Genomic DNA, 14,259 nt, shown 5'->3' on the forward strand with positions numbered 1-14,259 from the left:
AACTTAATATTGTTTTAGGAAGAATGCTTGTATTCTTTATCATGTATTCTTAAATATCATATAGTGAATTTTGAGTGCAAAAAGTAAAACTTAAGGTTGCCAGCTTTTAGGTTATGTCCATGACAATCATAAAAAAAAGTAAGATTGGATATTAATTACTGAGTTTTTTCCCAAGAACATCCAGCATTCATTTTTTCTTAGCCCATCTTTGAAAAAGAAAAATTCCGTAGGCTGAAATAGTAAACTATTGAAGCACTTGATTATTTATATTTAAATTTTTTTTAAGCTTTTGAAATTGGGATCACTTTTTGTAGTTAGTTTCAGGAAGAAAAAGAAAAAGATTAGACTCTGAGTGTTCTCATATTTTAATAACCATAGATTCAAATTTCAGTTTCATTTTCTATGAATTTTTTTTGTGAGTGTTAATAATCAGTGGAAAGGATGTGCTGTCCCATAACTGTGTGGTAGTCTTTGTGAATTACACAGCATTTCATAGTTGCAAGTTCACCATAGTTAATATTTGCACTGTACAGACTGATAGGTTACAAACACAAAAGAGGAAAGCATCATATCCTATTGCTTGTTTATAAGCTCTTTTCACAAAATCAAATTAAACACTCTGGTTAATTTGAAAGTTGTTTTTGTTTCTGTTCAATTATTAAGCTAATTATTCTGCATGCCAGTTAATAGTTACAAAGAAAGCTCTTGTGGAAAAAGATTGCCTGTGACTCCTTGGAGATTTCCTACCATCTTTGTCATCTTTGTTGTACATTGTGGTTTCTAACTTTAGCCATTGTATTAGTTTTCTATTGCTGCCATAACAAATTTCTACAAATTTAGTGACTTAACATTTTTTTTTTTTTTTACCATTGAGGTAACATTGGTTAATAACATAACTTTTGGATGTACAACATTATAGTTCAGTTTCTCTATATACTAACTTTAGTGTGCTCATCACCAAAAGTCTAATGTCCAGCTGTCACCATATATTTGATACCCTTTACCCATTTGACCCTCACCACACCCCACTTTCCCTGGTGACCACCAATTTGTTGTCTGTATCTATGAGTTTCTTATTTTATTGGTTTATCTTTTGTTTTATATATTATTTTGTATTTCACACAAGTGAAATCATACAGTTTTTGTCCTTTTCTATTTATTTTCATTTATCCTAATACCCTCAAGGTCCATCCATAATGTAGCAAATGGCAGTATTTTCTCTATTTATGGCTGAGTAGTAGTCGCGTGTGTGTGTGTACTTATCCATTCATCCATTGAAGGGCACTTAGGGTGTTTGCATGTCTTGGTTATTGTAAATAATTGCTGCAGTGAACATAGGAGTACATGTCTTTTCTAATTGGTGTTTTCATATTCTTTGATGAATTGTTGGATCATATGGAAGTTTTATTTTTAATTTTTTGAGGAATCTCCATTTTTTTTATAGTGGTTGCACCATCTGCATTCCTACCAACAGTATACAAGGGTTCCCTTTCCACCACATCCTCTCCAACAGTGTCTTTTTGATAGTAGCCATTCTAACAGGTATGAAGTAACATCTCATTGTGGTTTTGATTTGCATTTTCCTAAAAATTAGAGATGTTGAACATCTTTTCATATGCCTGTTGGTCATTTTTATGTCTTCCTTGGAAAAACATTAATTCAGATTCTCTGATCATTTTTTAATTGGATTGTTTCTTTTGTGCTGCTGCTGCTATTGAATATGTATGAGTTCTTTATATATTTTGGATATTAACCCCATGTTGGAAATAAAATTTGCAAATACTTTTTCCCATTCAAGTGGTCACCTTTTGGTTTGCTGATGGATTCCTCTGCTCTGCAGAAGGCCTTTAGTTTGATGTAGACCTGTTTATTCATTGTTGTTTTTGTTCTTCTTGCCTTTGAAGTCAAATTCACAAAAATGCCAATAAGACCAATGTCCAGAGCTTATTGCCTATGTTTTATGTATTTTACTGTTTCAGGTCTTACATTCAAGTATCAAAAGCATTTTGAGTTAATTTTTGTGTCTGGTGTAAGATAGTGGTCTAATTTCATTTTTTGCATGTGGCTATCCAGTTTTCCCAGACCGTTTATTGAAGAGTCTTTTCTTTATCATATTTTTCATTCCTTTGTCATAAATTATTTGTCCATATATGTGTGGGTTTATATCAAGGCTCACAGTTCTGTTCCATTGGTTTGTGTATCTATTTTTGTGCTAATACCATTACTGTTTGATTATAGCTTTGTAGTATAGTTTGAAATTGGGGCATGTGATACTTCCAGATTTGTTGATTTTTCTCAGGATTGCTTTGGCTACATAGGGTCTTTTGTGGTTCTATATGCATTTTAGGTTTTTTTTTTTTTTGTTCTATTTCTTTGAAAAATGCTATTGGAAGTTTGAGAGGGACTGCAGTGAAATCTGTAGATTGCTTTAGGTAAAATAGGCATTTTAACTAAAGTATTAATAAAGTATATTAAGTATTAATTCTTTTAACCCATAAACATGGAATATCTTTTCATTTCTTTGTGTCTTCAATTTCAACATTGTCTTGTAGTTTTCAGTGTACAGGTCTTTCACTTCTTTTGTTTATTTCTGGGTACTTCTTTTTGTTGTGGTTGTAAATGGGATTGCTTTCTCCATTTCTCTTTGTGATAGTTCATTGTTAGTGTATGGAAATACAGTAGATCTGGTATAAGTATGGCTACACCTGCTTTCGTTTAGATACGACTTGCTTGAGGAGTCATCTTCCAGTCCCTTCACTTTGAGTCTATATGTGTCTTTAGAACAGAGATGGGTCTCCCCTGAGGAGGATCATATAGTTGGGTCTTGTTTTTTAATCCATTCATTTATTTTGTGCCTTTTGATTAATGAGTTCAGCCCATTTACATTCAGAGTGATTATTGTATAGACTTACTATTGCCATTTTATCCTTCGATTTCTGGTTGTCCTGCATATCCACTGTTTCTTTCCCATTGTGTTTCTGTCTATTTTAGTTTGGTGGTTTTCTGTGATGTTTTTCTCCATTTCCTCCTTTTTTAATGTTTCATGTCTGAGCTCTATATTTTTGTTTTGTGTTTACTGTAAAGCTTGTATAAAATGTCTCACAGATAAAATAGTCATTTTTATGCTCATAACATCTTATCTTCAATTATCTAAGCAAGTTTCATTCTTTTCTGCCTCCTTTTTATGTTTTTGTTGTCATGGATTATCCCTTAATATACTTGTGTTCATTGCCAAATTGAAGTCACTAAAATTTTTTTTATAGTTCAGTGTATTTTAATAGCAAACTTACAGGAACAGCACAGAACACAGACAATGTTAAAATCATGTACTTGCATGTAGGACAACTCAGAAAAGTACAGTGAATGGATGGAATCTATTGTATGATAAAAATGAAGTAGCTAAAGTTTTTAATGCTTTCTTCCTTTTGTTATATTTAAGTGTTTAACATCCCATACTGAAATAAAGTTAAAATTTACTGCTTCTGTTGGATACCTTACTCAAAATTTTGTGCATTTTTGTCTTTTTCGTTTAGGTCGAAGAGCTCCTTTCAACATTGCTTGTAACGTCAATCTTGTGGTGGTAAATTCCCCCACCTTTTGTTTGTCTGGGAAGCCTTAATTTCCCCTTTGTACCTCAAGGATAACTGTTAGAGTGTCCTGGGCTGGTGATTTTCTCTCTTATTTCTCTCTCTCTCCTGGCCTGTAGGGTTTCTGGTAAGAGGTGATAATCTGATGGGGTTTCTTTCATAGGTTACTGTGTTTTATTCCCCCCTGGAAACCTTGACTATTCTTTATCATTAACTTTTGAGTTTTGTGTCTTGGAGAAGGTCTCTCCACTGAGGTAATTAGTATCCTGTTAGTTTCTTGTACTTATTTGTCCTGTTCCCTTTTCCCTCTCTTCTGCTTCTGGGATACCCATTATCCTTATATTGTCCTTTTGATGGAGTTAGATTGTTCTCATAGAGTTCTTTCATTTTTAAAAATTTTTGTTTTTCTCTCCTCACCAACCTGAATTACTTCCAGATTTCTGTCTTTGAGCTCACTAATTCTCTCTTCCTTATGATTTGTCTGCTATATTTCCTGTTCTTTCTAATGCATTCTTCAACTCATTTATTGAGTTCCTTAGCTCCAGAATTTCTGTCTGGTTATTTTTTAGAGTTTCAATCTCTTTGGTAAAGTACTCCTGTTCATTAATTTTATTCTTTTTTAAAATTATTTTTACTGTTTGACACTATTACAGATGTTCCTATTCCCTCTTCCCCATTTGCTCACCTCCACCTCCACCCAGGCCCTGCCACCTCTTCCCTCTGGCCATCACCACACTATTGTCTCTGTGTGTCATGCACATATGTTTTTTGGCTAATCCCTTCACTTTCTTTCTTCCAGTCCCCCCACCCCCATTCTGCTCTGACAGCTATCAGTCTGTTCCATGTATCCATGCCTCTGTTTCTATTTAAGTTTATTTTGTTCATTAGATTCCACACATAAGTGAGATCATATGCTATTTGTCTTTTTCTGAATGGCTTATTTCACTTAACATAATGCTCTCCAGGTCCATCCATGCTGTTGCAAACGTTAGGATTTCCTTCTTTATAGTTGTGGAGTAGTTCAATGTGCAAATATACCACAGCTTTTTTATATCATCTACTGAAAGGCACTTGGGCTGTTTCCAGATCTTGGCTATTTTAAATAATGCTGCAGTGAACATAGAGGTGCATATATTCTTTTGAATTAGTGTTTTCAGGATTCTTAGGCTGTATTCCCAGAAGTGGAATTTCTGGGTTCCCTTTTTCGGAGTTCTCTTCTATTTCATTGAGTTTCTTTGTGACTGCTATTTTGAATTCTCTATCATTTAAGTCACAGTCTTCCATGACTTTGATGAATTCGGTTTCTAGGGAATTGTAATTTTCTCTTTGTGATACAAGGTTACTTTGTCATTCATGGTGTTGGATGTGGTGTTCCTCTTCTGGAGCATTTAAAGTAGTGAATACGCTCCATGCTTAGGTACTATTTTGATTTTAACAGTTCAGCAGGTTGATAATTAGAGATCTTTTGTTTTCCAGTAGAAGATGCTATAACAGGTTTTAGCTTTCTCTTATGTGCACAGTACTTGGTTCTTCCTGATTTCTGGTGCCCCGTGCTGTTGACGTCTTTTTGGTGGTGGACGGGTGGGAGGGCATCACTGTGCTTGCGGAAGGCGCCACCTGGGTGATGAGGGTGGTGGGTGCCCCTGCTGTGTCTGGGTTGCCTGGGTCTTGGGTCACCACCACCCTGGCAGGGAGAGGTGGCAGGTGTTGGGGTGGCCAGGTTTGTGAGCTTGTCATGCTATTACCTGGTGCTGTGGCTAGGAGGCTGGAGACCTGTCTCCACTGCTGCCACAGGCTCCAGTGGTACAAGCACCACCACAGTCCATGGGAGGGAGCCAGGTTCTCAGGTGCTAACTTAGATGCTGGCCCCTTACCTTCTGTCAGGCTGTGGTGCAGGGGCCACACCCCAACTCCTCCTCCACTACCTCATTGGCTGGGGTTCAGGCTCCACCCTGGCATCTAGAGAGCTCCCCCTCTGCCTTCTCTGTGCATGCCAGTACACCCACTTTCAGGTGTCCCAGGATGCTGAGCAGAGGAACCTTTATTGGGTTCTACTAATTGTCAATTTAAGGAGATATACAAAGGAGGTTGTTTCATTCTGCCATGATGCTGATTTCACTTCCAGAACAACTTTATCTTACAGTTCTGTACAGAAATTCAGCAGGCGGAGCTAGTGTTTTTGTTTCCAGCCACAAAAGGCTGCAAGTGGATGTGTTTGTAGGGCTTGGGTCTAGGGGCAAATCTTTTAAGCCTCATTCAAACTTTTGACAGGATTTCATGCTGCTGTGAGACTGAGGTCTGCTTCCTCAGTAGGGGTCACATGCAGCTTCTAGAGGCCATTACCATCCTCTGGACCATGGCTCCCTTCATCTTCAGAGCCAGGAACAGGAGGCTCAAGGTTCAAATGTCTCCTGCCTCTTCTACGACACGTCTGACTGACTCTTCTTATTTTAAAGGCCTATGCAAATAGGCCTCACCTGGACAATCTCCCTATTTTAAGGTCAACTTAGCAACCTTAATTTTATCTATAGAGTCACACAACTTATTTACAGATATAGTGCCAGAGCAAGAAAGTTGTGGAGGCCAAAGTTCTGCTGACCACAGCCATGGAACAGGAAGGGAAAGACTTAGAAGATCTCAGGTAGCACTAGAATTTTATACTTACAGCTACTGAAAAGAGAGAACAAGCAACACAGATATGAGCCTGTGTACTACTGATAATGGTAACCATCAATCTTTATATACCTAAAAGCAACTTTTTGAAAAACATTGTACTTTTAGTTCTCAAACAAAACATTGAAAATATATAAGTAAACATTTTAATTTGCTTTTCCAAATTTAGGAGAATTTGTATTTATTTGTGAAAATGTTTTTCCTTTATTTCCTAAATTCCATGGGTAGTAGACGCTTATGATGGGACATTTGAAAAGTACAGGAAGTTTGAAGAAGCTGAAAAGAAAATCATCCTAACCCTGTTACCCAGAAAAAACTTCTTAGGAATTTGTTGCTATATTTCCATTTTTTTCTCTTCCTATTCTTCCCCTAGAATATATGTTTTAAAAGTTCTGAAGATGTGCAGGAGAGGGCTTGGTCAAGAGAATGCTATGTCATCTTGAAAGACCAAGCGTTTCACAGAAGTACTCAAAGGAGGAAGAGGAGGTTGTGTTGCATGTGTTAACAGGCCACTGGTGACTTGGCTGGCAGATGAATCTGCATGGGCCAATGTTAGCCTCTGTTAGGGTCAAGTACCTTTGTATGTTTTTATCTGACAGAATGTTATCTTTACTGGTATGTTTTCATGCAAAATTCAAAGTAAAATGGAGACTTAGCATTTCCATTGCAACTTTATGCTAGATTTGGGTTTCTAGGAGACAGATGGCATCACTTAAATCTTAGTTATAATGTTTATATATATTAGATGATCTTACAGAATGATTGTGTGAGAAATTTAGTTTCAGTTGGATGATGTAAAGAAAGAAATGTGGCTGACAGTGAAATAGAAACAATCACATTGAGTATGGATAAAAGCAATTATTTTTCCTAAAGATATAGTCCATATCAACAAATAATGACCAGATACTAGTTTGTATTGAATCAAATGGTTTATACTTTAAAAATGTAGAAGAATGTTTAGTTTTAAAATCCCATTAACTATATCTATGTAAAATTAGTACATCCCAGCCACTTAAGTCTTAAGAATTGAATTTCAAAACATACTTGTTTTTCACATCTTCCAACTTCAGAAAAGGCCAGGTACTAAAATAGCAACACTAATCTACTTTTAGGACACTTTTATTTATGTTATTACATTACAGCCTGACAAGAACCCTGTGAAGTAGACAAGGTGAGTATTATTAGCCCTGTTTTACTAATGAGAAAATAGAGACGCAGAGCTGAGTCATGGAATTAGAATAAGAGGTCAGGGGATGAGATAGAAAGTGTATGCCACAAACCCATCTTAGTTGAAATTTAATCCTATTGCCACTATAGGATTTAAAATACTTCATGTTTTGGTCAGGTGGCAAGAGTAATAAATGGTGTATGATTCTCTTTTTTACAGGATTATTCCATTAAAGGTCACTCCTTCCTTACCCACAGGCCATACTTATCCTGCCCTTCTGCAATAGCGCCCACAGGAACAGCTCTAGTCGCAGTGTAGGAGGGGCAGCAGTCACCCAAATGCCCTGCATTTCACTGAGGATGTAAATTTAATTCAGGAGGATCCAAACAGAAATATATTCTCCATTTTGGTACCATCCTTAATCTCAGCTCCCCAAAAAAGATATCTTGGAGTCATTCCCTAATTCTTTCTCTCACCTCTAATCTATCACCAAGAACTCTGTTTCCTTACCTTTGTAACTAATGGGGCTTCTGTCCTATGTTATTGCAGCTGTCTTATGGTCAAGTGCTCTTTTGCCTAGAATATTGCAAAAACAACTAGTCTCTCCTCTCTCTAATTTATCGCCCATATTGCTGTGATTGTTTTTTCTTTTTTCTTTTCTCTCTAGACATCTGACATTACCTTCCTGAAAAAGGTCTTCGATAAAAACTCTGTCATATTCTAGCCCCAGCTTACCCTGTTCCAGCTCTTGCCCTTTCCTACGAGACACAGCGCACTCCATTTCCTTGCGATTTCTTCCTAGACACCAGAGATCATGGACTTTCCATCTCTGTGCCTTGTTTAGCATTTGTGCTTGTGATTAAAGACCAAGCTGCAGTGCCACCTTCTCTGCAAAACCTTTGTTGTTAATCTTCTACGCATTTCATTCACATCTATTTTCCTCTCTAAACTCTATAATATATTAGATTCTTTTCTTCTAGAATGAGTTTGGCCTTTTTTTGGCAAATGCTGTTTGGAACTTGAAAAATAAAGAACCTAGAAGCGTAAGAAATAAATTTACACCCTTGAAGGCCAGAATCATCCTCCTTAAGAGGCAGTGTACATCATTTAAAATACAGAATGTTATTAACAGCTCAGCTTAATTTTATTTACTTTCATGTAAGTAAAAACATATATGAATTCTGTTATTTGAATCGACAAGTAAGTATTACTTATTTTGGACAGCATGCTATGTTAAACCAATACAGCATAATTTAAGTGCTGTTGGGTGAATTTACTAATAAATTACTTTTTGGTACACTATTCATAAAAGAAACCAACTTTGAGCAGTATTTTGAGTCTTGTGATTTTGAGTCAAGTTTGGTTTTGTGATAAAGCAGAGCACTTACACCTTGATTTTTTAAAGACTGAAGTGTAATTATTTCAAGATTATATTTTCAGTATTTAAAAGACCTTGGTTACACTTATTTTTTTCAAAATTAAATTACACCCAATTTAAATGGACAGCATCTTTTAGAAATTCTAAACACTTGTGTACTAATATGAGAAGTGTGTTAACTATCTGTACAACTGACTAGGTAGTGCCATAAGGCATGATTGCTTACTTTGGATGTGGCTCACTGAATAAAGTGCTCAAATGCTGGCACACACTGTTTCACATTCTGAGCCAGCAGTGAAATAGATACTAAAATAGACAAGGAAAGATAAGTTTTTAGGAGTGAAAACCAACTAAACGTGGAGGGTTTATTTTCTCTCTTAGGTTCCCAACTAAAGTTTCTGCCATCTCATTTTGACATGTAAACTGAAACTCATAGGAGCAGGACGAATATCTTAGAACTAGTTCTCACTTGTGCATCCATACATTTGATGTTGATCTTCCTAAGATGACCACCCTTGATACCTGAGAAAAAATAAAAAATATATTTTGAAATATAAACCAGTGGAGTAGTGAACAGGAGATTTCAGGGGGAATTTCTTATCCAGTTTAATATTTGTATGGTCTTTTAAAATGTTTATAAATATGCTCTGTAGAGAAGTTTGATAACACACTCTGGAGACACAATAATAAAGTCTCTTCCAAAGTAATCCTCATAGAATAGGGCATTGCATATCTACTTGTCAAATTTTTTCCTGAAAGTAAATAAATTTAGTAGTATTTCCTTGAAACTAATGTACACAATGTGTTAAATATTTAAAATTCATGATTTGAAATATAAAATCAAACCACTTACTTGAAATTTAGATGGTCGATTAGCACATATCCATCTATAGAAACGAAAATCACTGAAAGTTAGTGCTGAGAATTTTTAAAACAGTGAAATGTTATGGGCAATAAGCCAATAACTTACATTTGCCTTTAGAATTGCGACATATCACTAGATTTTCTTCAGCGATATCAATGATTTCGAGTTCTTCTCCAGGGGTTATTGACAAATCAAATATTCCATTTCTTGAATTACAGGAACATGCCACTGCTGTGTTGATGACAGTAATCTCTTTGTCATACTGAAACGAGAAATTATGGATCAGATATGCTTGCATGGTTTTTATCTTTTCATTATAATAAAATTAAGATAGTGACCTCAAAATAAACTCAAGATGTTAGATATTAGTTAAATAATAATAGAAAATAATAGCAAGATAATGAAAGGATTTAAGGAAATAATGGTTAAATGCCACAATTCTATATTTGGTCAGTATGAATATATTTTCAACCCATTATCTAATTGTACTAGAATGAATTCTGGTAAATGAGAGGACTGGAACATGGGTTTACATTAACTGCTATGAGTAGTATGTTAACTATTGCAGTAATGAAGTTATCACCAAACCCCAGGAAAAGAGAAGTTTAAAAAGCGGGAGAGGAAGAGAAAACCCTCCTACAGTTTATAACGTTCTTACATACCCAGCGTTTCTAGGTGGCACTGTCCACTTTTTTCTCTGGTGGGTTTATATATTCTTATATTTAGCAATAGCACACATTTAAAATGTGTGTGGGGCATTTCCCACTCTCTTCTTGTGGTCAAAGACAGGCATTTGTGAAAAATAATTGATGAGCAATTTAGTATCTGACCTCAAGGGAGCTTTGTTTTTCTTTTTTGATGTGTTAAAGCAGCTGACCTATGCATTCACAGGTACATCACCATCTAATGTACTGGAATTCTTTGAGGAAGAAATAGTTCCAGAATATACAGCTTATATTTACAGATGTCTACTTCACAAAATTTGGGTGGTCAAACATCTCCCCTTTGCTCAGGGCAATCTTTTTTTACAGATACTTTCTACTTATGATTAGGTGTGCCTCCCTCCACTCTCAAAAGTCTCCTGAATTTGGGTGATGAATAAGATCACCTTGTACCAAGTGCGATCTGATACATGAGAGATGCTTCCTAGCTGATTTCTTACCCTTTCTGGGCCATTGTTCAATATGAATACACAGTGATTTTTAGAATGCAAATCAGATTAGGTCACTTTCCTTTTTATAGTTCTAAAAACTCTTTGTTGCTTTCAAGATAAAATCCACACTTCTTAGCTTGACATTCAAAGTCCTTTATATACTGTCACTCCTCATGCCCCCATTTCAGTCCCTTTTACTGAAACCACATCAAGCTATATCATAATCCTGAATATACCACATCCCTTCATGTTTCATTGCCATTGCTCATGCTGTTTTCTCTGCCTGGAATACACTTGTTTTCTTTTAATCTCCTTACATGAAGACTTTCTTGATTGCTATGTATAATTTACTGTTTTAATTGCATTTTGTGTATAGTGGTGTTATAACATATAAATATTTTGTGTTAAAAATGAAAGTGGAAGACAATTTTATTCATCCTCGTACCTTCCATGCTTGGCACAAATGTACCCAATATTTTGTGATTTCAGCTGAATAAAAGTTATTGAAATGGCATACTTTTTTCCTAATGAGACAGCAAGGAAACCCACAATAGGTGATAATGAGGAATGGAATCATACAAGCATGAGAGAAGGGATTTCTGTCCCACATGAGACAGTCCAACAACAGTGGGGAGAAATGCACCAAATGGAAAGCCAGGGTCTTTTTAACAAGAAATTGTTACACTGCTCTTTTTCAACTAGTCAAATAACATCACAGTTTGCAATTTGGTAGTATGAAATTACCTACTGCAAACGTGTGTGTCTTCATGACATGAAAAGTTGCATGCGCCTTGTAAAGAGGCCTAAACTTGATCCATTAGGAAACGGGGGTCTTTTGAAAGTTTTAGGCAGACAAGTAACTTGGACAAATTTTATGAGCAGGATGCATACTCTGTCTCTCTCAATTCAGTGTCTGGCATGTGGGAGGTGTCCACTATGTCTCTTAAATTAATTCTTATTTTGACAGTATATAAAAATCAGAAGGGAGCATCTTTTGATTTAGTTGGAATTACAGAAAAATGCTCCATGGACTCTCAGTGACAGGATAAGAAGTCAAGGAGCTTCAGATGCTTCATTCATTCATTTATTGCTCATTTATTTGTGTAGCGATTCATTCATTCACTGAACATTGTGACCAGTTTTAGGTTGGGAGCTGGGGAGCAAATCTGAATGAGACAAAATCTTTCCTTTAAAAAGGACTCAAAGAGTTTTAGTTCCAAATGTGCATGTGCACACACAGGTTGTAATACAGTTCAGTGTGCTAACAACTGTAGAATATGTATAGAATAGATTTTTTAAAAATGTGCTGTGGGGTTAACTTTGCCTGGAGGAGAGGAGTTATGGAAGAGTGGGTGACATTTGAACTGAGCGACTTAGGAATTCTTCCAGGCAGAGAAAATTGCATATACAAAGGCATGATAATACAGAAATGTATCAGGAAAAAAAAATCATTCCTCAATCTCAGAGGGCAGAGGTGTAACACAATTACAGATCGTTTAAAAACAAGTTTCTAGCCTTTAATATTAATTTTTACTTCCAGGAGACAACATACCTCAAATCTTTCTCTAAAAAGTTTTTCTCTTTCCATTCTGTCCTTTTCTAAGTTTTGTTTCTTGGTTCTGAAGAAATTTCTAGGTGATAGGCTGGCAAGAAAAATACAGGTTGGGTTAAAACTCAAATTTCCAAATTTAGGCATGCTATTTCAGGATAAATTTAGATATAATTTGTGTGTATGTATAATTTTATATACATTTTATCACACACACACATTTCCACCAGAGCAGATTGTCAAAACCAAAGAAGAGTAATACCAGTTTTTTCCCCCTACAATTAAAACCACTTTTTTTTTTTTGACAGCAAGATAACTTGGAATGACATCTAATTGAAGAATTTAAGTTAAGAAGCTTCTCTGAATCATATTTATAAGTATAACTAATTTAAAAAAGAAGGAACTTAAGGATAGTTATATAAAGCTGAGGGTGAGTCCCACTCACCCTCAGCTTGCTTAATAGAAACCTGTACGAGTGAGTAAGTGGCTTACATCCTGTGGTTTTTCAAGTTTTCAAACCTTATTGGGGAATCAAAAATCTCTGTGCATCAAAGTACTTTCCAGTTTGATGAATGATTATGGAGAAGATAGAATTAAGAAAATAAAGTGCAAGATGCCACAAAATACATGCAAAAAATTCAGGACATGAAAAGTGGAAAACCACACAGCAGAGGCTGATGGTTATGGTTTCCTTCTGCCTTTTCCTTCCTCTCACTCTTCAGATGGGGGTTGGTGCTCCATTGTAGTAGTTTTATGTATCAATAGAGGAAAACAGGTCAAACAAACCATCAGTTTTATACAGAAGTATCTATATATGTTTTGTTCCATCCAAAATTACAGTCACTGCCATATTTTAGGGTATGGCCACTTGGCACTGGAAATAGCACCTTCCTCTTGTCTTTCCTTCTGTGAATTCACCTGCATACCTGCCTCCAGTCATCTTTCTAAAATTTAATTGACAACGTCACTCACTTGCTTAAAACTTTTTAATTTCTCTCTACTGCCTACAAGATAAAGTCATATATTCTCCTGGTGGGAACATCTTATAAGGTGGGCTATCATACCTATGACTTTATACCTGTCATACCCTTCCGCAGCTTCTCTGAAAACATCATCTTTGATTAATAAAGGACTAATGACAGCATTGTACTAATATAAAAAAACATTTATTATTGGTAGGATCAGTTACTGTAGAAACCACTCAAAGGACTCAGGAACATTTGAAAATTGAGAAATCTATAGGAGTAACAATAACTTCAATCTAGCTGCACTGTAAAATTTATCACGTTTTCAAATTCAGTTGAGAATAAAAGTAAACTTTTAAATTCTTACAATAAATTGATACAAAAGAAGCACTAGAAAATTGTTTCCTAAAAAGACTTATGTGTAGACATTAAAATACTAAAAAGCCTTTTTTGAGGGGTAGAGGGTGGGCAGTAAAAATTTCTATTATTTCCTCTCTTGGAATTCTGTTTTACTGTGCTGTGCGAAGGTATGAAGTTTAAGGTGGGAAGGGCTTTCTAGTCTGTGAATACATCTTTCCAACTTGGAAAAAATAAATTACATCAAGTCTAAACCCAAAGAAAATAAACGAAGGGTCATTGTATGCCATCCTCTGCATTTAAATTTGATGTAGACTAATGTCTTACTTCTTTGGAGGTGTCTCTGTAGGACTTTTCTAGACAGGCTTCTCAAAGCAGAGAGACCTCACAGTGATCCCAGCTTAATGACTTATTTAGATGAGGATTTCCCAAAGACACTGGTTAAACCTCAGATCTGCCCCACTTCCTAGTTACTAAGGTAGTCTGGAGCACTGAGCACCAAGTATACATCTGAGACAATAAAAGAAAATCACCTCCCCCAACAGCCAGCTGGGAACTTGAACC

General features: G+C 35.8%; 1 protein-coding gene across 1 annotated transcript in view; it reads right to left on the bottom strand.

The window, feature by feature from the left end:
* Nucleotides 1-7,719: 7,719 nt before the first annotated feature.
* FYB2 (FYN binding protein 2) overlaps nt 7,720-14,259 on the bottom strand; it is a 67,679-nt gene continuing 61,139 nt past the window's right edge. The window contains 4 exon segments of the mRNA XM_054573736.1: nt 7,720-9,328; nt 9,660-9,693; nt 9,777-9,933; nt 12,377-12,467. Coding sequence (XP_054429711.1) covers nt 9,307-9,328; nt 9,660-9,693; nt 9,777-9,933; nt 12,377-12,467 — 304 coding nt within the window. The 3' untranslated portion in view covers nt 7,720-9,306.

This window comes from Pteronotus mesoamericanus, unplaced genomic scaffold, assembly GCF_021234165.1.
Source record: "Pteronotus mesoamericanus isolate MK-2021 breed Mesoamerican mustached bat unplaced genomic scaffold, CSHL_Meso_final contig_105, whole genome shotgun sequence".
Classification (NCBI taxonomy): domain Eukaryota; kingdom Metazoa; phylum Chordata; class Mammalia; order Chiroptera; family Mormoopidae; genus Pteronotus; species Pteronotus mesoamericanus.